Source organism: Macaca mulatta, chromosome 4 (genome assembly GCF_049350105.2).
Source record: "Macaca mulatta isolate MMU2019108-1 chromosome 4, T2T-MMU8v2.0, whole genome shotgun sequence".
Classification (NCBI taxonomy): Eukaryota; Metazoa; Chordata; class Mammalia; order Primates; family Cercopithecidae; genus Macaca; species Macaca mulatta.
In genome coordinates, this window is record NC_133409.1 from 181112316 (window position 1) to 181136615 (window position 24300).

Below are 24300 nucleotides of genomic sequence, written 5' to 3' on the forward strand. Positions count from 1 at the left end.
AAAACTGCCACCAGTAGAACTGGAACTAGGGCAGCTGGTGACATAAGCTGGTGTTAGCGTTGGCAGCACAAAGGGAGCAATCTTGACATGAGAAGGAAGTGGGACCAGGTCTGGAACAATTTCTCCTATGTTTCATACACAAATAGTCTTTTCTTCAGTATCAGGCAAGTATGCATTACATTCCTGTTCTATCAGCTTTCACCCCGCCCCCCACCTATGGTTAAGTCAAGATAAAAAAATTTTAAAAATCCTCTCTTCGTTTGAGTTTTCTTTAGGTCTTAAATCGAGTAGTACATAAATGTTGTCTCTTACCTATGCTCTTTAGCTTTCTGTCTTTTCTACTTAGCTGCATAATAACATCTGCTCTCTGATTATGTCTGTGGCTCCAGAAATACATACAGTAGATGCAAAATGCAAGCTCTGAGGACACTGAGAAGATGTGATGACCTTGTGCTCTGTGTTAAGCAGGCCACAAACGCCGTTTTACCGATATGGCCTCACATGGTCTGTCTTCAGTTTCAAATGGAAGAGATATTTTTGTCAGCAGTTAGGCTGTAAGTGTGTGTGTTTGGAAAAGGAGATGTTTGAGTATCTACAACTAAGCATGAAGTCACATAATTACCTGATTACGTTTGTTGAGATTGGCAGTAAAATCACTGGGGAAAGACAGAGGTAGGATGTTGGCAGCTGGTGGACAGTGGTTGGGGAGAAAGTAAGCAGTGGGACTATTTCTAATAATTTAAAATGATGCTTAGAAATCATTTTTTTCATAAAGCTAAACATTAGCTAAAGAAGTCGTTTATTAGTCCTCACTGCACATTTATCTTTCCACACTGTAAAAACTCAGGTCCATGGAATTGTACGGCGGTCCAGTTCATTTAATACGGGTCGAATTGAGCATCTGTATAAGAATCCCCAGGCTCACATTGAAGGAAGTAAGTGATTTTCTTTTTCTAGAATCTCTTTCTATAATGTATTTTCAGATGTTCCTATATTCAGATAAGGTGTTTTCAAATATCATTTTTGTCAGTGCCCAACAAGTCACAGTTATTTATGCATGAATTACTGCACGGAATACGATTTACATATGTTGAAAATCTTCTCTGCTCACTGCCATAGTGTCATGATGGTTTGGGTGTTAGAAGGCTGTGGAGTAGATGGCTTAGAGAGACCAAGGAAGGGCATGCCTTTGATCACCCCTCTGCAGGTGTCCTTATTCCTTCAAGTAAGAGCAGTTCCATACTGACAGTGCACTGACCCGCTTTTTATATTTGGTCCAATTTAATCAACTTAAACAATCTTTGTACATTTAATTATTTTAAAAAATGATTTGTGAAGATAGGCCTAAATAAATGGCAATCAAAATGTTCCAAATTACTGTCATTGTCAGTATTTGCAGTTGTTTTGCTGCTTTTGTTAATTTGTCTGTATGTAGCTGTACAGTTTATATAGCACAAGCCGAATGTTTTCTTGTTTGAACTTATGGCAACTCCTGAGGTGAATAGGGAGACCCAGAGAGCATTTTATAGTTGAGGAAATGGAGATAGAGAGGTTGTGAATTTTCTGAGGTTGCACACTGTGAAGAAGGCAGAGCTGGCACCAGGACACAGGAATTTTAACTCCAAGTTCAGCCTGCATTGTGTGGCCAGTTTTTCCAGCCAGCAAGGACAATACACTCAGCTTGTAAACCATATATGGTTTTGTGTTCACCCCTCAACCCCTGCATATTTGAAGGTTTGGGTTACTTGTATAGATAGTGACAGCATCAGGAAGATGGTGCAGTAGTCTCCAGTAAAAGGCTTTCCACTTTAAGTCATTAAGTGCATTGTCTTTGAAACTCATGTTTTTGTGCAAAGGTCAGAGCAGGCCTGCCATTGGATCTAGATGTAGATCAATATTATGTAAAAATGATGACAATATCAAGTTAGTAAATCACCCTTCCACATGTGTCAAATTCTTGTATAATGAAGTCAGTGTAAGGATCTGTTTAGATTTAGGAGGTCAAATAGGCTAGTTGTCCTTTAACCAGTTATGTCACCACATCAGGCATTCATGCAGGGCCTACGGATTGATGTTTATAAGGTACTTAAAAATTACTAGATAAAAGTGTCTAAAGAAAACAGTCATCTTCATCATCATCAGTGTTATAGATTTCTTTAGATGATATACATGTTATCACAATGTTTTCTTTTTTTGAATCTCATTCTTACAGAACACATCTTACAAGCACCTGGAGCCCTAAGATATGTTATTGTATCGTATGTTCATGATACTACGCTCTAAAAAAAAGTTTTTCTGAGTTTACTACCAAAATCTTCTACAGACATAGGCATTATGTCGCTATCTTTCTATTATTTAGGTTAAAGATTACAGTTATATTCTGCTACTCCAGAACCATCAGTACAGCATTTCCATTTTGACCCTGGTTTTCAGACTTTCCAGATATGCACATCAATTTTGATATTTTAAAAGATTGAGCTTATGTTGCTTTTCTCTATCTAATGGTATGTTTTTGTATCCTGAAGACATGAAGTTGCACTATGGCGATCTCACTGACAGTACCTGCCTTGTGAAGATCATTAATGAAGTAAAGCCCACGGAGATCTACAACCTTGGAGCCCAGAGCCATGTCAAAGTAAGCATTTTCATTATGATTTCTCTGGCTATGTTTCTGTGGTGTTCTGTATTTTACTTGTGTCTGTTGCTTCTCAGTACAGTAATATAATCACCGGTCTTAGTCTTCAAGTTGAATTGTCAGTGTTAGTTTGAGTATTAATCCTAATTGAAGTACTCATAGATTTTTTAAAAGTCTCTTGTCTTTTGTTGAACAATATAATAAAACCTTACCACTAATATTGAAATAGCAGTATTTGTTTATTTTGGGTTGTTCCCTGTAGCCGTGAGCCCCATGGATGTGTTTTTTGCCATTTCAAATAACAGATTGTGAATTAAATGTTTTGTTAAAATGTTGGAAGATGTAACTAAGTAAAACCTTTATTTTAATATCAGTTTTTGGTAGTGGCTGAATTACTGGCTGAGAGAATATTTTTGAGTCCCAATAATATGTTAAAATTAGCTGAATTAACTTTTTAATTGTGAATAGTGAAAATCATTGGAAGAAAGCTTTTTAGTCTCCCTCCTCCTCAGTGTGATATAGCCAATATGGAATTTCCCCTCTATTCGCACTGTGGAAGGAATCACGGTAAACATCACAGGCCCATCCTTAGGGTTCTAGTGATCTGCTTAATTCAAGTTTTTGTTGCTGTGTCCTCCTGCTCACATGAATAAGTGAAATCTGAAGCCACAAATGATAGGAGTTCTATTTAGATACTTGTTCAGTCAGGATGGTTAGTGGACCTTAGAAATAAAAGCAAGTAACTCTTAAGTTATAAAAGCCCCCCAAAAGTCCAGAAAATCTATGAGTATCTTTGTTGTTGTTGTTGCTGCTATTTAATGAACAAGTACAGGACTCTTATCTCAGAAAGTTTTTCTTAGGTGATTGGCTATTTTTCTGTATCCCAATTTTGCATAGAATGGAAGCTAAATGCCTATTCTATATACCTCTGCTTGTTGAAGGAAGAAATCATGAACTAGATAAAATGAAACCAAGTGGAGAACATAGAGAAACATAGCAATAAACTCAATCTTATAACTGATTGTCAGTCTTCATTATACATATCTCTTTCAAATGTTAACCTTGAAGGATGGCTACATATTGATGAATAAAGATACCTCATGTCTGTGTTGTCTATGAAAAAACATTTTTCTTTTCTTAATCTGTGATGATTCTGTTCTATATTCAGACTTTCACCCAAGTCTGTGAAAGGTATCAGGGTCTTTAGGTTACAGCAGAGCTATTTTTCTAAGTGATTCTCCGTGTGTTTTTTTCATTTTGGAAAGTCTTTCATGCATAGTGTGCTTGAGAAATTGCATCCCTTCTTTCCTATAGAGAAGCGGTGACTTTTTATCATTCCAGGAATGAAGACTTTATTTTTCCCTAATTGAGGTAGTCAGTCTATCTTCCACATTATAATTCATCTGGCTGCTTCTTGACCTTCCTGATCAGCCATGAGAGTATCTTCCAGACAAAACAGAATGTTTTGGAATGAACATTCTGTTATTCAGTTTCCTTTAGATTAAGAAGTTTCCTTTGTAATCATAGATAGTTTATCACCTGTAGGAGCTAAAAATTGTAATCAAAGATGCAGAAAATGTTTATAAAGGTTTATTTATAGAAGACCTTCCCCTTGTCATTTTAGTATTAAATGGGCTGATTGTTTCCTTTCTCCAAAACATATTTATAGTTCAGAAATGTGTTATAGTTGGTTTTCTTAGTTGTAGTTATCATGATAGTGTTTTGTTATCATTCTGGTGTGGTTGTACCGTAAGTAATAGAAATCATAGGCAATTTGAGTTGATTCCCTCTACATTGCTACGCATGTGAAGTTTATCTGTTTTTATTGTATTTTGGCTGCTTTTCTTAATGGTTAGTTAATGGGCAGAAATGGTACTCTTAGTGAGAATTTTGGTTTGTAAGGTCGTTTAATCTTCCAACAAATATTTACTGAGTGCATACGTCATGCAAGGTATCATGCATGGTACACACAAAAAGATATGTCAGATACACTTCTGCTGTGGGGGTTTCAACTTTAGTAGGGGTGATTCGCACAAATGTCTGATTCTTTAGAGGAGGGTAAGAGAGAACTTCCGTCTGAGACAATTATGAATAGTGCAAGGTGGAATTGACACTGGCTCTAGTGTTGAGGTATAGGGAGGACAATTACAGACATACTGGGAAACTAATAGTTGAAATGGGGGTGGTAATATGAGCCAAAGAGAAGTGAGAAAACTTGGGACATGTTTGCAGCATCATGAACATTCTAGATGAGCTGAGCAGAACCAATATGAGGAGAAATGTGAGGTAAGGCCAGGTAGGAAGTTGGGCTGTGCCTGGGCAGCCTACCCATGTTTTGAATGGGAGGAGATACATTCAGTGATGACTTTTAGAGGTAAGAGTCTAGAGGTAGGGCTTAAGAAGAGGTAGGAAGTTGCTGGATGAGAATGGTGTCACTAGAAATGGGGGTGGGAGTGAGGAACGAAACAGGATGCCAGGTGGAACTGACTCCTCTATGCACTGATGTGGTCACTAGAGAAGAGGGAAACCCAGGGCTCCAGTGACCAGGGGACCAGATGGTCAGTGGAACCAGTACTAGAAACCAACATTCAAGGAGGAACTTTCGGAGTGGGATTGGAGAAATAAGTTCCCTTTTGGAAACATTTTACTGGCATTACTTGAAGGACATTCAAGGGAAGCAGGTTATAAAGTAGCTTAAAATATGCTGTGAGTTTTGAGAGAGATCTAGGGTGAATATACACAGACGTGTATATTCAGCTCTTGAAATCTTTTTTTTTTTTTTTTTTTTGAGACGGAGTCTCGCTCTGCTGCCCAGGCTGGACTGCGGTGGCGCGATCTCGGCTCACTGCAAGATCCGCCTCCCGGGTTCCCGCCATTCTCCTGCCTCAGCCTCAGTAGCTGAGACTACAGACGCCGCCACCTCGCCCGGCTAGTTTTTTATATTTTTAGTAGAGATGGGGTTTCACCGTGTTAGCCAGGATGATCTCAATCTCCTGACCTCGTGATCCGCCCTCCTCGGCCTCCCATAGTGCTGGGATTACAGGCGGGAGCCACCGCGCCCGGCCAGCTCTTGAAGTCTTCATGATGCCAAGTAGTAACTGGAGAAAGATGGGTAGAGGACTGAAGATTGAATCTTGGAAACATGCTGCTAGTGAGAGGGTGGGATGAGGATGAGTAGGGCTGATGACAGAAGTCGAGGGGGCAGAGGGTGGGGTTGTGCCATGGCAGTCAAGAAATTAGGTCCGAGTAAACAAGAGGGGATGAGGCTAGGAGAATGAGGACCAGGAAGAGTCACCGGCCTTGCCAGTTAGGTCAGCGAGGATTTGTTACTTTTTAAAGGAACATTTTAGTGATGCGGCAGACGAACTTGGCCAGTGTTCCGGGGGTTTAGAAGTTGAGAGGTTATAAGGGAAATGCAAATTGAATGCATTTTTTCCAGAAATTTTTATGTAGAGGGACAAGAGAGGATATGATAGATAAAGCTTGCAGCATCATGTGGGTTGTCAGGCCTCTCTTCAGAATCCTTGATTCTTTAGGTCTAGGGTGGGGTCTTAGAACTTGCATTTTTAGGATGTGTCCAGATGATGCTGTCCCTGGTCTGGGAACCACACTTTGAGAACCCTTGTTCTTGTGTTTCAGGTTTCTTGATTTATCCATATAGAATGTGTTCCTTAAATCCTTTCTTCTTATACCTTCTCCTTTTAATGTGTAGGTTTTTGAGTTTGATGTAAAATAATCCTGTTACTTACTAGTTAATGACTTAATGAGCTTTTAAAGCCCAAAACTATGTCTGCAGACAGAAATTATAAGAATGGAAAGAGAATTTGATATATGTTTGTATCAAAGTTCTTGATATTCAGAAACCTCCTTTTCTGAATAGTACATAGTCTGAGATAATAAATACTTCTTGAGTACTTAGTATGAGTACAAGTGCCTCTTAGAATGTCCTTCAAAATCCCTTGTTCCAGACCACTGTTTATGCTGTGATCTGTGGGCAGGCTTAATCATGGCCAGAGCAGGCATGGGGAAGGGGCTTGGGATGGTGGCGCTGTGTGAGCACAGACTGCTCACCTGCCTTGCTGGCAGCATGCTGCTGTGTTCCCTCACCTCTCCAAGGCTCTCCATGGCGGGTTGCAGTTGTTTGCTTTTTTTCTAGTAGCTTGTTAGGGAAGGAATTAGGATGAAAAAAATACGTATTTTGTTTCTTACAGTTAATTTCTCTGTATTAATCAGCTTTGTAGAATTTATTGTATTCATAGATATATTCAGACAAAAAAGTTACTTCTGATAGTGTAATGTTTGCCATAAGATTAATTAAATTTCTTGTTATTTGGTTTGGTGTCGTTTTGAAAAAAGGTTCTAATATTAGCACATATTTGCATTTAATTTGAATCCGTGACTTCTAGACTGGGTATTGTTTGTGTTGGCTTCTGTTTGTACAGAGTAAAGTCTCCTATCACTCTCACTTCCAGTTAATTTGATGTGGGCTAGGGTATGCTAAAAGTAAGGAAAATAAAATAATAGGAAGTTGGTCTGGTTTCCTGTAGGAAACCAATGAAGATGAAATTGGTTCTTGGAATAAACCCACAGCAGTCTGGGAAATACTGACTGAAGACATTTTTCTGAATCATAAACAGAAAAATTATGACTCATGAAGTAGGTCACTGAAAGGCTGGTTTGATCTTATGTGGGAGAAAGTGAGAGATGACTGAAATGTACTAGTTATTAAAAGAAGTTAAACCTAGCATGATGACATCATCCAAGTAGGAACAAATTATCCAATTTGTAGTCCTGCCCATTTGATGGAGAAAACGTTTTGAGAAACTGCTTTTTTGTTGTGGTTGTGTGGTTGGTTTGTTTGTGTATTTTTTGCTGTATAATAGTGTTTCTTAGTTGTTTAATTGCTGTCCTGATTTTCGATTTGTCCCCCATTTCTTGCAGCTTCTTTAATAATCTTAATGTCATTTTCAAAGTAGTGGTGTTGGTGAGATCTTTCTACAGTGAACCTGGTGCAGTATTTCTTTCCTTTGTCTCACAGTGCCATGTTGGAATTGCCTTGATTTTTCTCAAAGAAACGACAGTTATTCCATCGTGGAATATGTCTTTAGTGGAGACAGAAAGTCACTTAGTCTTTTTTTTTTAGTTTTGAAAAGGATTTTCCAATTATTTCTCAGTGTTACAAACCATGAGTATGTCTTTCTTCCACTTTCTGTTACTCAGATTGAATAACTCCATACTTTCTATTCCTTTTCTAACCCTTTAAATATCTGTATTACTTTCCTTTTCAAGTCTCTGTGTAAGTTATTTGTTTAATTTTGTTTCAGGACTGCTAGGAGGCATGAGTGCCTGGGAGGTACACTGGGGCATGACCATGTGGCAGGAGCTGAGATTTCCTCTCACAGTTGTGTGGGACAAGTTAGCAGACTCTGTGGAAGCCCCAAGGGGTTGAGTCTAAACGCTCCTCCTCGCGGGACTTTAAGCTTGGGACACCAGTCAGGAAGCAGAGTTGATTGTGAGTCAAGGGGCCCAAGTAGTGACCTGACATCAAGTTAGAATCGAAGAGGGATGAGACAGAAAAGCTAATTAAAGGAATGGAGGTGGGAATAAAAATAGTCATGGGAATTAAATCTGTGGCCCCTGGGAAAGGGCCCAAGCAACTGAATTACCTAAGCTAAAAAATTGTCATCTCCAGAGACATTTTCCTGGTGGTTCTGAGAGTTGAAATCCATACCTTAATAGCTGACCCCCATATTCATCCCCAGGAAGCCTGAACCTCTTGGGGCTGTTCTAAATGAGGGAAAGGGGTGGGTGAACAAATACACTGGGAGAATTGCATGATGGTGGGGAAGGGTGGTTGGGGAAGGGTGGGAGTCTGTAGTTGAGCATCTGGTTAGTGCCTGACTAACCCAATTATAGAACAAAACAAAATTGCAACAGCATGGCCCTTTACTGTGTAATTATAGTAAGGATAGGGGGTAACCTATTAAAAACCCAGAGCAAACAGCAGAGAGGGACTGTTCTTCTGTGTTCTTGCTCATTCATTTATTTATTTTGGACCCTGGGGAGCCTCACAGGGAGGTGTCAGTAGAGCAGGAAAGTAAGGAGTAGGCAGGGAGCATAGCTATTGCTGTTAGAAGTAAAGAGAAACTGTTAGAACATCCTTAAACTTGTGTGAGGGCCTGGCCTGTGGCCCATACAATTGCATATTAGCATTCAGTGAGTTAACACGTGAATACAGCCATCCGCCGTTTACCAGGCCCTGTGCCCAGAGGATGCAGGGGGGAGACGTTATGGCCGCTACTGGAATAGACGACTGCCATGGGGCAGAAGAGAGGAATGTTCTCACAAGAAACTATGGACCAGGCAAGGTTATCAAATCAGGGGTTTTATCAGATCACATCACAGTTCCTGGGACAACTCTAAAACTTCCAGGGTCCACACCAGACCTTGCGTCTTGGACTTTTCTGTGGCTTAAAATCCTGGTCACGTCACATGCTCACTACACAACCCTGAGAGGGCACTTAGCCTTTTTATGCTTCTGTTTTCTCATCCATGCAGCAAGCACATGCCTTAGGCTGTGTTTCCTTAAGACATGATTCTACCTGTGGTCCTATGTATGTGGACTTGACTGTAACTCTTTTTCCCTAGATATCTACTTGTCTCATTCCCTTAACTACACTCAAACTTAAGCATCAGCTTCTCAGTAAGGCCCCCTGACCATCCTATCTCCAATAATACCTCTCCTGGGATTGGACTCTCACCATCCCAAGTCCTGATGAAGTAGGCAAGCAGTGAATGCAGTGGGCACGGGGGAAAGGAAATGCACGTTGGCCTCTATGTGTCCTCCTTCCCTTCAGTCCCAGTGTGCTGCCTGCTCACAGTTCAGTCTAACTTGAGGCAAATTATGTGGAGAAATGGGTGGGCTCAGGTTACATGGTCAACATATCGTCTTTGCTGTTTCTGCCTGGGACGGAGGCCTGTCATTTGCCTTAGCTGCTGTTCGAAATGATTGCAAGAATGTCTTCCCCATTCAAATAACTGTATTTCCTGCCACCAAAATGTTAACTTGTTATGACATATTCTCAAGGAAAAAGTGATGTTTTGGATCCTTTGCTTTTTAACAGATGGGCACTAAAATTCTCAAGTGGCAGAGATTTTGGCACAGAGCCAGCTTAAGCGCTTATTTCACAGGTGCCCACCTGGACTTGCAGTTGATAAGCAGCCACACGCTACCTAGCCTCCAACCCCAGATATGATGCCACTCAGTCTTCCTGTCACACTGCTAAGCTCAGAAGACCGAGGCGGGCAGTATTGTTGAACTATGAGGGGAAGATACCACAGGACTCTGATGCTTTATATTCAACCTCTCTTGTCATTCCCACTGTTTACTACAGTGAAATGAAGTTTTGGTGCAGTAGGTTTGAGTTTAAAACATTGTTCTTTCCTTGTTGCAGGGAACTGGTTATAATTAATACCATTTGAAAGAGTATTTGAATAGCTAGAAGATCCCCAAATTCAACAATGCCAGGTGCAGTGTTAGCACATCAGTGATACTAACATAAAATTAATATATATGGAAAACAGAAATCCACAGTACTAACTCATCAGGAATGATAATCACCTTTTTGGTTAGGGTAGTACAATTTAATTCAATATAAAATTTAAAATTTTGAATATCTGTACCATGGTGGTTTGTAAGTTAGTTTCCCTAAAAGCTATGGGAGGCAAATAATAATTGCTACAATTTCTTAATGAAGACGTTGTTAGAATGAGCAGCTTGTTCCTATTTGTACACTTATTTTTAAATGAAATTGTCAGTTATATAAATATAATGTGAATTAACCTATTTTCTAAGATTTAAAGATAAATATTTCTGCTTTATTACTGAAAATACTTTTTTGTCCATGTATTAGTATACACACACTGTAACTCCATATTAGGTCTCTGAAGATAACTTATTTTGCTTAGTAGATTTATGAATCGATATAGGCTATTATGATAGTATATGAGTTTTAAAACTCATTGTTATCTTGTCATATGTAATTTTTAGATGTGCTCAGAGCAACACAAATCACTTGTTTGTTAGCAAATTATGAATGTTCAAATAATAAAGATTTCTTATGAGCAGAATGCTTAGAGCAGTGAGTACAACTTTGAAAGCCTGAGGATTAATAAGGTATGTTTGCATTTAGACCTAATATCCATGCATACTGTAGTGCATTTTGCGTCTAGAAGAATTAGCTCTCTTACAGATAAAGTGAGTAGGTGCTTGGAGCAAAGACTGGATGCTTTTAATCGCTGTGGATAGATGGTGTGGATGGAACAAACCTCTATGGCCAAGTAACATTATGGTTTTGTTTGTTTTTGTTCTATAAGCTCCCATTTCTTTCTGATCAGTCCTGTTGTCCCTTTACCTGTTTGGACACAGCCTCTGTGATACTTAATACAGTTCGTAGCCACTTTTGTTTGTTACAGGGTGAAATTGCAATACAAAACCTTTTTCATTTTATAATTTCATGTTTAGGTTTATAATGAATAAATGCTACTATTTTAAATATGACTAGTTTATTCCCATGGTTCTTAGGAAGAAGTTGAACATTTTTGACTTTGTATTTATCAGGGTAGGCAGGAGTGTATGCTGTTGGTGGGTGCCTGTGTGTCATCTGGCTCAAATTCTTCTTGGAAGCCTGTTGTAGATTTGAGCAATTGAATTCAAATCTAAAACCACTTAAAAAGTCCTTTATAGTCCATTAAGAATTTATATGAGAGAGAACACTCTATGAAAGCTCTCCTCTCCCTGTTCAAACAGATTGTTCTGTTTTATTAGATCTAGGTGGTATTGTAATTTTGATAACAGCTAATAATGTTTGGAATTTTGCTCATAATTAATTAGTAGACCACACAAAGGTATGCTTATTGGGTTTTTTACCCTTAATGTATTTATAAATAGTGGCTTGTTTACTAAATAAAATCCAAAGTAGCATTATTTTAGTATTGCAACATTATTTTATATATATAAAGCTAAAATTAATACAAATAGCTAACTGTACATATTTACCATAATATTAATTTCTAGATGCTATTTATAAAAATGGTGGGCAAAGAGTAAGCTAGTAAATATATTGTGAGTAAAACTTTTCTTTTCTTTTCTTTTCTTTTCTTTTCTTTTCTCTTCTTCTTTCTTTTTTCTTTCTTTTCTTTTTCTTTTTGAGACAGAGTCTTGCTCTGTTGCCCAGGCTGGAGTGCAGTAACACCGTGTCGGCTCACTGCAACCTCTGTTGCCTGAGTTCAAGCAATTCTCCTGCCTCAGTAGCTGGTATTACAGGCGCCCACCACCACACCTGGCTAATTTTTATATTTTTAGTAGAGATGGGGTTTCACCATGTTGGCCAGGCTGGTCTCGAACTCCTAACCTTAGATGATGCACCTGCCTTGGCCTCCCAAAGTGCTATGGGATTACAGGTGTGAGCCACCTCGCCTGGCCAGGATTCTTAATTAAATTACAGTATGTAATTTATGTAAATTAAGGTGAAGACATAAATGATACTTTGTTTAATACCATAATGTATCTCCCCAGCCCCAAAATTTGTATGTATATTTTAAAAAATTGAACTTAATACCTCTTTTAAAATACATAGTAAAGCTTGATATTAAATATGATTTCTACTTTATCCTTACATATAGGTGGAGTTTATAAAATTTGCTTTGTTAAAGTTGGATCCTTAAAGTTGGTACAGTAAAATAAAATGAAACCTTTTCTAGTTCAAAAAATTTAATGTGTAAGAATTTTTTCTGGTACTTTCTACTGTAAATCATTAATTGGATACCTTACTAGTGCCAGCAAGAAATAAATCATATGAAAATGGTTTTAATGTATCAAATTTCTATTTTTTTGAAAAATGTCTAACATCGAAGATGAATGATTAGTAGGTATCACTTTTACTTTTTAAAAAGTGACATAATATGTTCATAGTTTGGAAATGTTAATTTAAAATGTAATCCACAATGAATTTAAATTTGCTTCATGTATAAGAAACTATGCCTCAAGTCTTGGTTTGGCATGTTAAAACTCTGTTAAGTTTATCATTAGAAGACTAATTCTTTAGAAAATACTGCACCCTGAAAAATTAGCTCAACTTGTGTATGGTTCTAGTGCTGATAATTAAAATGAACTGTTTACCAGAGAAGAGGAATATTGTGTTGATAGCCATTATGCGGTTATTCTAAATGGGAGTTGATAGAGAAGAGGCAGTAGTTTCTAACTTACGTTGTTTGGTGTATCAGGGTAAAAAAACCTTTTCCTGAGTTTCCTTTCTACTCCCATTCCATATATTTCATTGGTGCCAGGTTTTTATTTTTTTTAATATATAACAGCAAAATCTTTTAGAAATTAGTAGTATTGACAAAAATAAACCTTTTAGGGACATTCTTCAAGACTGTCAACCCATATTGTTAGTACTGATGGTAAATAACCAGTCTTTACCCTGATTGCATGGATTAATTGTTAAATGGTATAGGGGACAGGATTTTTTTTGTTTAACATTCCCATATGGCTCACACTAGAGTGCCTTTCTATTTGTTTGACACTAACATATCTTAGGACAATTCAGAGCCAGTATAGTCAGTCCTAAAGTGGAGGCTGAGAGGCTCTTCAGTGTGGTCTGATAGATTTCTCCGTCTTCCCAGTGCCTTTCTGTTTGTTTGACACTAACATATCTTAGGACAATTCAGAGCCAGTATGGTCAGTCCTAAAGTGGAGGCTGAGAGGCTCTTCAGTGTGGTCTGATAGATTTCTCCATCTTCCCTAGAGAAGAAGTGTTTGAAGATTTGACAGAGGTTAGTTGATTGCCATGTCACAATATTTGAGTTATTGGTTGTTTAAATAATGTGTGTAAATAATTTTTTATCTGTTTGCTTTGCATTTGCTTTATATTAAATATTATGAAAGTGTTTTGGTTTAGTGATCATTTCACTCTATCATTTGGCAAGATATTTAGATTGCAATTTAGCAAAAATTAATTTATCTTATTAGAATTATTTACTTAAGTGACTTAAAATTTCAGCTGTTTCAAAAGTTCATCAAATTTTCCAGATTAAAATTTATCAACAGCAATAATGGAAAAAATCTGTTGGTATGTTCAATAATATTATGTTAAATAATGTACCTTCAGTCATTTTTCAGTTTTATAAATTTGCTTCACAGAGAAAGAAATGGAAATTCCCAATAAGCTTTACATTTGAGTAGGGAAGCAAATAATTCCTAAAGCTTCCTTCTTCATCTTTCTAGATTAGAGACATGATTGTTTTTGAAACAGAGGAAGTTTCTGGTGTGTTTAAGAATGTTGTGCTCTTTTATACACATAGATGGCAGCAAAGAATTAGACAAAGGAAGTGAACCTTGCAGTTATAATGAAAGATGAGTGACAGTACAAACTGACTCCATCAGCATAGCTGCCTGTGTCTCGTACTTAAACATAAAATAAGAAAGAAAGCTACTATTGATAACACAAGAATATAGGAGAATGAAGAAGGCTCTGGGAAGCTGTAATACACTGAATTTCTGGACAAATCCCAGGTGGGAAAGCTTAATCTTTTAAGGTATGTCATCCACTCCTGTAAGATGATTGAAATCAGCTAAGATAATATGCATGTCAAAATAAAGAGACAGTGAAGGGCTGAGGGGGCAGTAGGGCAAGAGGGAAGTAAAAGAGAAACCACGCACAAGTTGCAGCGGCAAGCAATAGCCTGCTGCCTGCGGGCACTGTGGAGTTTGGCCTGCATGTCTCCTTTTTAGTTAAGCAAGTTACAAAGAGGAAATGTCAGTCCACGAATCAGGCAAACATTCCATGGGAACATTTGCTCAAATGTCAGCATTTTAGAAAATAGAACTGTAGTCTATTATGGTTCAGTCCCCATGCTGGATTTGCTGTTAAGTGCACAAGTACAAATATATTGCTTAAGAATGCATTTGCTATTAACAAGTCATTTTATATCTTAATTAGCATTCCTAAATAGTGACATAATCACTATAAAAGATGACAGTCATCATTATAATTAATATTTAATATGTGCATGCTTCCGAGGACCTTTCTGTGGCTTCTCACAAATTTCCAAGGTAATTTTCAAGTTTTAGAATTGCATTTGGTGAGATCACAGTCATGAGGATCTAATGAAGTAGAATCATATTTAGTAGAAACTGAGATTCAGAAGTGAGTTATAGAAAAGCAATTTATAACACGTCCTTAACAATCCCATACCTCAGTATCTTACTAATTATAAACGAAATAAGGGCTTAATGCCACTAGAGTAATGCTAACGTTGTTTAGGAAAACATTTCTCCTACCCTCTATTTTTTTTTCTGGTCTACTCTCAGGAATTTTAGTACCACAGACTAATCTCTGGGTCACAAAATTTATTCTAAAGGTGTGTATAACAACGTGCTTAAAAGCAGTATCTGGCAAGTCTCTCTTGTGACAGCAACTTATTTCTCACATAATTATTTTCTTAGTAAATTTGATATCTTAACAACCCCTTCCCTCATTTCTGAGTTCAAAAAATAACACTTAATATAATTTATTTCTCATACTTAATAAAAGCTTACTTGAGAGTATATTGCCATTCACCCTCTAGCTGCTTCCACCAAATGAGGTTAGAAGGGAATGCGGTTTGCAAGGGTATAAGGTGGTTTCCAGCATCATTTGCTGTGTACTGTAATGGGCCTCAATGTTGTTTTAATGAAGCATAAAACATATTCTGGCTGCTGCTTGTTACTTATTAATGATTAATTGGTTATACTCTGTCATATCAGTAGGAAAAGAAGATATATATGTAGTTTTTCTGTTTTAAGCAGTCTACTGTGTTAACTTTAGTTTGTATGCACAGATATTATCTGTGTTACCCTAATATTTTTAGTAGTGTAGGTGGTCTGAAAACAAGAACAAAGAAAATTCTGATGTCTAAACACATAATCCTGCAATTTTGTGAATTTTTAATTTAATTAATTAAATGGAATTTTATAAGTTGAACTTTCATTATCACGTGTTTCTTAAAACCAGGGTATAAGATGATTGAATTAGTCACAATTACATAAACATTTCTTTATAAGTCATTTTTGAGATAACAAATGGCTGTTAGATTAAAAGGTTATTTAAAAACAACTTTTAATCAGAATATAATATGTTTTGCAGGTGACTGCGTACTTTTTCTTTTACACTTTTAGCCCCTCTTTGGCAGTCCTTAGATTTAGACTGTGACTTTCTTAATGGAATAACATCGTGCAGATTATTTATGTGACCTTTTCACTGCCACGGTTTTCATTAAAAGGACAGTATTGCAACACCATTTCCTTCAATTGCTTGGTTTCAAAAGAATCGTGTCTCAGGCAGGCAAATCTAAGGATTTGTGTTGCTTACTAACTGAAGAATATTGTTGTAAAACTTTTTTAAAAAACCAGTATATTAATTTTCTTCATATCAGTAGCACTAGAACATTTATTTTCCTTGACAATATTTTATAAATATTTTGCATGAATAATTAAATGTTGGATAATTAATAACATGTTTTTCAATTTCCTTATAATTTTTAAATGGGCTTTTAAAAAGATACACTTTATAGTTTTTGATGCCCTTTTTAAACTCTAAAAATAGATTTTGTATGAATTATAGGGGACTTCAGTGTTTTATTGGCATTTTATAAACAATTTTAATTTATAATGGCTTTACATTTGTTTACGTGACTACATCTTACAAAATCTTAGATATCTGAAAAATTTCCAGTATAGTATAATAATAGCTTAAGTAATACTTGCCTTGTTTGTCTTTCTTAATTACATTAACTTTAACATAGTTAATTAGGTAGCGTTCCTGTTGATTAATAAACTAGAGCGCACACTGTTGTTTGAGATTAAAGTACCAAAGTTTTGTGCTTATGATACTTAGATTTTCCTTTATGTCCAAATTGTCCTTTCTTTTATCTGATGTAAAATATTTAAACATATATAGATACTTTTAAAATTATTTAAATTGATAGATGATTGCATGTAATCACGAAGTATATTTTCTCATGTGGCCATTTTTTTTCAGTGAAGTGTTAATAGTGGGAAAATGTATGTAATATAAATGCCTTAAAGTTCAATTTTGGCGCTAAATTTAATTGCCTCTTTTCTACAGATTATGTCTTTATTTTAGATAAACACATATGTTCATAAATGTATTGCTCATAGTTTGTATTTCTTGAGGAATGATTTCAGATAGATTTGATACACTTTCTCTCATTTTGTGGGAGGTTCTTTTCTCTTTCTCTCAGTTTCTAACTGGGGATTCCACTTATCAGGTTGAACCATCTTATATGATGATGAGTCTTGGTGGTGCAACTTTGTTGGCACAGGATCCAGAGACTAATCCATAAAGCAGTTACTAGATTTCCAATGTGTGAAATATTAGTTTGTCCCTTTTTCTTGTGTTTTTTCTTCTTAAAAGCTTTACTGAAATTTCGTTTCTTATTTTCTCTCTCTCTCTCTTTTTTTTTTAAAAGTGTTTTCTACCATGCTACTTATGAAAGAATTTCTTAAGAACTTTCCCAAGTTCCATCACTTGGGAAAAGATGTATTTTAACTACAACAGAAACATCTTGGTTAAACCCTTATCTGGTCAGAGATTTTTAGTTCCTAGCCAGTAAAAACTTGTTTTTTATAATGTCACATAAATTACATACTAAATTAGTACTTTCAGTAAAAACTTTTTAGTAAAATTTTGACACTTAAATACTCACTTTTTTAAAAAAAGAAATCTCAGTAATGTCAGGTCATAGGCACATGAAATGTTTAATAGAAAAATTGCGATATCTTTCATAATAACATAGACGTTAACAGAGTTTTGACTAATCTTACTCATTTTCTTGCATTCTTACAGAAAATACTAGTACAATTGTAACTTTTAGTGAAATTAGTTCTTCGTAAGAATTACATTTCTATGTGTAAAACAACTATAAAAAGAGTGCCAAGATTTAATGCGTGCCTTCACTTTTCGGGGACGTTTTATTTTCTCCACTATAAGTAATCTTAATTCCAGATGTTAGCACATGACATTTTGTGTAGTGCCCCTATCAGTTGTTTGAGTTTTTTTAACATCAGCTCTATGATCTGATGCTGTGTGTACTATCTTGACTTGTCAGTGATACAGATTTTGTTGCTGTCATTTAGTTTTTATTAATAGTCTTCCATTTGTATTAATCAAACTTAAAGGCATATGTTTGTCGCCACATATAACATATTTTATGGAATAATTTGTAGTTGATTTTCATTGTATTGTGACTTTAGACCTTTCTAGTAGAGCTTTATAAAATAAAATAAAATAAAATAGTTGGTTGCATATACAGGTATCTTACTGAAACATCAGTATAATGATAAAAATATTAATTGTCGTAATGTATAGGATATTAGAACACAGATGTTGGCCACCTTATGAAAACTTAGACATTATTTATCTCTCAGGAATTTGTAATAAATCCAAAAGATAACTACAGAGTTGACACATGAAATGACAATTTCACTATATTAGCAATTTATTTACATTTCTTTAACTCAATTTTAATTGTAATTCTGTGATTTAAGCCTCATTGATTTATAATTTTGATTGGTATATTAAAATATAAAACCTGCTAAAATTCTAACTAACACAGGGTACTTTTTCTTTGTGATGAGAAATTAAAGGAATTAATCTTGTCAGAATTTTTATAATAATGTAAAATAAACTTGTAAGGAAGACACATAACCTCTCTGGGCCTCAGTTTTCCCATCTGTAAAATAGGATGTGAGGTTTTGGGAAATAGGAAAGAGTTATGTTGTATGTTCTCCAAGATCTCCTACAACCCCAAAATTTCATGATTGTCCGATTTGTTTTTAAGTGGTGTTGTGCTTATTAATATAAATTACATGTCATGTCTAATGAAAACATCAGTGTTACTAAAACCTAAGGATGAAAAGTTGAGTTTCTTTTAAAAATCATACTTTTTCGGAAGAAACAGTTGTCAGATATTAGCATATAATGGTTTTCTCAAGAAATATTTAAAATCTTTGTATAAAGTTATCTTACGCCTTTTTAGAAACTTAATGCAGAATAATGGAAATTCTGGGATGGAAAAGGCATTATATTCTATTTTGTCTGAAAGTACAAATTAAAGTTGAGTGCTGTATAAGCCTTGGTCATACTGTTAATGTGGGAATATCTTATCTAGAGGAAATTAGTATGTGAATATTTTCTATAAAATAGAAATCTGAATGAATAAGTTGATTTGCTGAGTTTTCTTACAGGTAAATAAATATACATGAATTTCCATGAAATGATTCTGAGGCATGTAAATACATTTAGGAGTCAGTGTTAATTTTCTACATTTAGCTTTGATATTTATTATAATTTACAGACAATTATAGTAGAACTTGTCGTGCCCCAAAATTGCTCACCAGGGAAAAATACAAACAAACCTATTTCATGCCCTAACTATATTGACTATATAGAGTGTGATTATGAAAACTAAGCTTCTTAATACTGTAGCTTTCACTTAAGTACAACTTTCCAGAAATTTCTGTATAATGAATTGATGCTTTTTTTGTGGGGAAGGGGAAGTAGCTGTTTGGAGAAGTAGTTAAGTTTAAAACACATATTTGATTTGTATAATAATAGACCATTATTGACTGCTGTACTAAATGTATGCTAAATGAGAGTTTATAATGTAAAAATAGTGGTTAAATGTAGATGACTTATAGTACAAAAAGTGAACGTTTTAAAAATGTATCTTTAAAAGACAGTATTGTAGTATCCCAAGCACAGCACAAATTCCTCCTGTAGCAGAAAAAAAGTTAAAACTTTTAATTTTCAAAGCATTCATTTTTTGTTAATTTTTTACTTGAATAAGGGATTTCTGTTGATTTGTAGAGTTTATAAAAGTCAAAGAAAAATACTCATAATAATAAAACTTTTCCTCTTAACTGTCATTGTATTTAAACCTTGGATTCCCAAGTAAAAGATTCCAGGATTTATAACCAGCATAGATTCAATTATTTTAGAGCCATCCAGATTCCATTTTCAATTTAGTGGCATTTCATACAGTCAAGGTGGCAAACTTATTCCTAAGTTAGTTTTTTTAAGCTTATTATCAGCCATATTTTAACCCCAATCAAGACATTCCTAAGAGATTTACTCCGAGCTTTTATAAGTTTCTTTATTTATCTTGTGGAAATTTTCAGTTCAGTGCAGGGTTTGCTTTAAGTGTTTCTCAACTAAACGTATAAAAATTAAGACTTTTTCTACCTTTCTTTTATGAATTACCATAAGGATTTAATATTTTGTTTCTAAATAAAGTTATACATTACATACAAATTCTTAGATTGGTGTTTATCTTTGTTAATCTATAATAAAAGCTAAAAATATTTCAAGTAGATTACTTTCTTTGTTACTAAATTTTCCTTATTTGAAGAGTAATTATAAAAATAATTTATGTTGCTGGGCACGGTGGCTCATGCCTGTAATCCCAGCACTTTGGGAAGCCGAGGCAAGTGGATCGCCTGAGGTCAGGAGTTTGAGACCTGCCTGGCCAACATGGCAAAACACCATCTCTACTAAAATATAAAAATTAGCCGGGTGTGGTGGTGCGCACCTGTAATCCCACCTACCGGGAGGCTGAGGCAGGAGAATCACCTGAACCTGGGAGACAGAGGTTGCAGTGAGCCGAGATCGTGCCACTCCACACCAGCCTGGGTGACAGAGATTTCGTCTCAAAAAAAAAAAAAAAGTAATTTTCTTATTGTCCTAGTTTAGTGTTTTTTGTTTTTTTAATTTAAACAGCTTTATACTTTGTTTTCACATGCTTTGGTAGTTTGAAAGGTTTTTTTGGTTTTGTTTTTTTTTTATAGTCATGGTACTAAATTTAGAAAGTACCTGCAAATAAATTATATTTAATGGCAACCATTTATTTATTTGACATGTTTCTTTTGTTTGTCACTATCCTAACCATATAGACTGATAATTGCCTTTCCATGAGAAGATCCTGGTCTTTTCTACAATCAAACAAACAGCTCGATTTTAGGACAGAACTGGATCCTAGAGTCTAAAGGCTGACTTTCTTAACTCTTGGAGCTAAATCTCTTCTACCCATGGCCTCTCCCTTGCTTTGTCAAAGTATGACATGGATGGATTGCTTGGAATTCTTTCAAAGCCTTTCCTGTGTAATAATGATGGCAAAGATTTCAGGCATTTGTCAAGGGCCACTAGCACATGTTGTGACAGCAGTTTAAGGGGGAAGACAGTGGATTTATTACTAATAAAATATTAAAACTCTTATATTTAAAGCCAGGTATAATTTACATTCACTTTCACCCCTCATCGTTTTAGCTGTCCATTTTTTACTTAAGCTACACGCTGTTTCTCTTCCCAGAAGGCTTCATCCTCCTTTTTGCCACCCCCGCACCACCATCTCCTTCTCTAGATTGGTGATAATGCTCAGTCGCCGAGGGGCTTTGACCAGAACCATCTGTTCTACTCTCTCTCAAGAACAACAGACAAGGCATTATTCTGTGTATACAATTATCTACAATAATAAAATGTAAAACTACAGAGTTTTCAGATTCCAAAAATTCAGTGATCTGTAACAGCTTCCTTTGGGTTTCTGCGTGTTCTTGTAATTCATTTTTTCATTTATTACCTGGAACTTGCAAACCCTTTTTTCTTTTCAAATATATTTTCTGTATATTTTTGTATAGCATGATATCATTAAAATAATACCTGTTGAATTCACATTGTCTGTTAGTTATATACATATTGTGCATCTGTCTTTAGTGACTATATAAAAATGACAACTCTTCTTTGACTCTTAAATATATGGGCATTTTTATATATGAAATTTGCAGTCACTAACTTAGTCTCTAGATGTGTCTGTGTGCACATGTACATGATGTACACACAACTAAAATATCAAGTCGATGTTGGCTTTTTGTGTCGTGTGCTCATTGTGACTTGTTTGGAATTTTAGTGAGATAACTGTACTTGGAGCTTTTATCCATCTGTTTGAATGGAGAACCTCCCTTTTTGGCATAGGTCAAATAGGTTTTCACTGACCCCAGGCTAGTGAGAATTGTTTTTTTCTATTTGCTTTTGATTAGTCCTAGAATTACTGAGTAATACGTGGACTTCACAGCTAAAGAACCTATTTAAATGTTTTTTAGAACTAACTAAGCCGATTGAATTGCATTTGACCTACTGACAGCTGTTACTTAGCTTGTCATTTTCCTTAAAATGGCAAATCATTAATGTAGTCCTTTCCACTACATTAGTTAACATAAAGTGTCTTATTTCTGAAATAGACACGGTGAATGTTTCCCTGACTAGGTTGTGCTTACACAGTGTTCAAGTTTGTAAATATGTTGTTTTCTGAAACAAAAACAAATTCTAGTAATAAAATAAAAACAAATTAAATATATATGTTTTTACTTGGAAATCATAAAATATAGTTTATTTCTCTGTACAAATCCCTGCTTTAAGACACTGGATGTATAAAAACTTTAATTTAAAAACAAATTACATGAATATTTACTTCTTTCATTTCACGGTTCTTTTTCATAAACTTTCTGTTTCACATCATTAAAATTAAGTTCTACCCTTTTACTCTGCAAACTGGAGGAGAGTTACATAATGTCATAGCTGTACCTCTGATTAATAGTGGGGTTGAACTCGCTTTATAGATTTAGATATTCTGGTGTTTCTTTCTGTCAAATGCCTCTTCCTATCCTTTGTCCATTCAGTTTTTATTGCGAATTTGTAGGAATTCCTATTAATTTTGTATCAGGTGTATATGTTGCAGATATCTTCTTCCAGTTGTTACTTCTATGCTTGCTCTATCTGTGATGTCCTTCACAGAACGTAAATCTTAAATTTCATTGAGGTCAAACCTCTCTCCCCCTTTTCTGAGGGGAGACCTGAGGGGACTTAACTTGAGAAATCTTCTTTTGGATAGCATACTTTCCACAATTGCTGAATGTCTTTCAGCTTCTTTAAAAGTTGTCATCCAGTACAGTAGATATATCACTGAAAGGGTTTATGTGCTAGATTGAGTTTATTTTCAAATGACTTCCAAGGTTTCATCCAACTCTACAATTCTAAGATTCCCTTATATTAAAGATAGATTAAAAATAAAGTGCTCTGTCTATAAAGTCTACATCACATTTGCAAGAAACACCTTGTATTTCACTTATTCTGCAACACCGATTTTCAGATGCATCATTATTTTATGTACCATTAGGAAAGCACAAGCTCTTCTGATTAAACTATGACTCAATTCTTTCTCACCACTGAGATTCTTAATGTTTTATACTTATTGATGAACTTATTTAGATTTATGGAGACATAGATTTGTATCATTTTACTCTTGTGTATATGTCTAAAACAAAATAGCGAAATGAATTACTTTGCAAGAAAATACAGAATTGTAGACATCTTTCAAATGGCAGATACTTTCTCAAGTTAATACAAGTTTGTGCCCCACTGAGTATTTTAATTACTTTCTATGTATAACTTTTTGTTTTATTACTGAATTATAGTGTCATTAAACTTAAGATATGTAATACCTGAAGCATGCACTATTTAACTTAAGTAACTGGTATTAACAGTGATGATCAGGTGTGCACATGATCAGGCAAGGACAACTACACCACTGCCACCTGGCCGACTGCGATCGTAAGGTACAACCTGATTTTGGGGGTAACACAATATGAGAATATGTACGGCATTCTGTGCTGTATTGTAAACCTGGGTGCACGTGTTCAGTGCTTTCGGGGAGTGTGCCATCTGCTCCACAGTGTCTAGAGAAAATAACCATTCATTTGATTCTTAGTGAGAAAATTTCATATAGAATCATTTTCAGTGTTGGTAGAGTTGTACTTCCCACACTGTGCCTCCGTTGGTTTAACACATGAAGAAATGTAGCAGCTGGAAGAGATTGTGCAGGTGTCTGCGCTTATCTTTTCTATAGTGCTGGGCTGTTTTCTGCAGCTTCCCTGACCACGTGTAAGAGTTAAGGTGTGCTTCCATTTGGCTGCCTGTGCTAGGAGCCCAGTCTGTGTTTGGGCTGCTTTCTGGTGAGAAAAATCTTCCTTATATTGAACCCAAATCTGCTTCTCTCCAATCTCTATACCATTGATTCTAACTCCCCTCAACCCCTAAACTGCACCAAATATGCCTACCCGCTTCTTAGGTAACTTCTACTTTAAAATGTGAATGTTATTCTTAAATCTGCTCCTTTTTTTTTCCAAGTGCTTAGTTCATGACTGTCCTTTATAGAATGTGGTACTGAACATGGTATATGGCACGACCGTCTTCTCTTTTCAGCAGTCTAGAATTGTATTTGCTTTATTGGCAGTCATGCCGTGCTGCTGAGTGACAATTAAAATGCCTAAGTTTTTCTCAGATATTTGGTCTCTTAGTTATATTTCCTTGTGCCCTACTTATACAGTTAATATTTGGACCTACTAGAGGACTTTAGATTTATCTTTGTTAAGTTGCCATCTTGTAGATCTAGCTCAAATTTTTCTAGTCTCTACAAATTAAACATAAAACCTTAGTCTGTTCTACAATGTCTAATATAATTGTAGTCATTTCTGGTACTTTCTAATGTGCACA

General features: G+C 35.7%; 1 protein-coding gene across 4 annotated transcripts in view; it reads left to right on the forward strand.

Annotated features, from left to right (window-relative positions):
- GMDS (GDP-mannose 4,6-dehydratase) overlaps nucleotides 1-24300 on the forward strand; it is a 629179-nt gene that overhangs the window by 124720 nt on the left and 480159 nt on the right. For all 4 annotated transcript variants that reach the window (NM_001266789.1, XM_077998638.1, XM_077998636.1 and 1 more), the window contains 2 exon segments: nucleotides 848-935; nucleotides 2526-2635. In NM_001266789.1, the coding sequence (NP_001253718.1) occupies nucleotides 848-935; nucleotides 2526-2635 (198 nt within the window).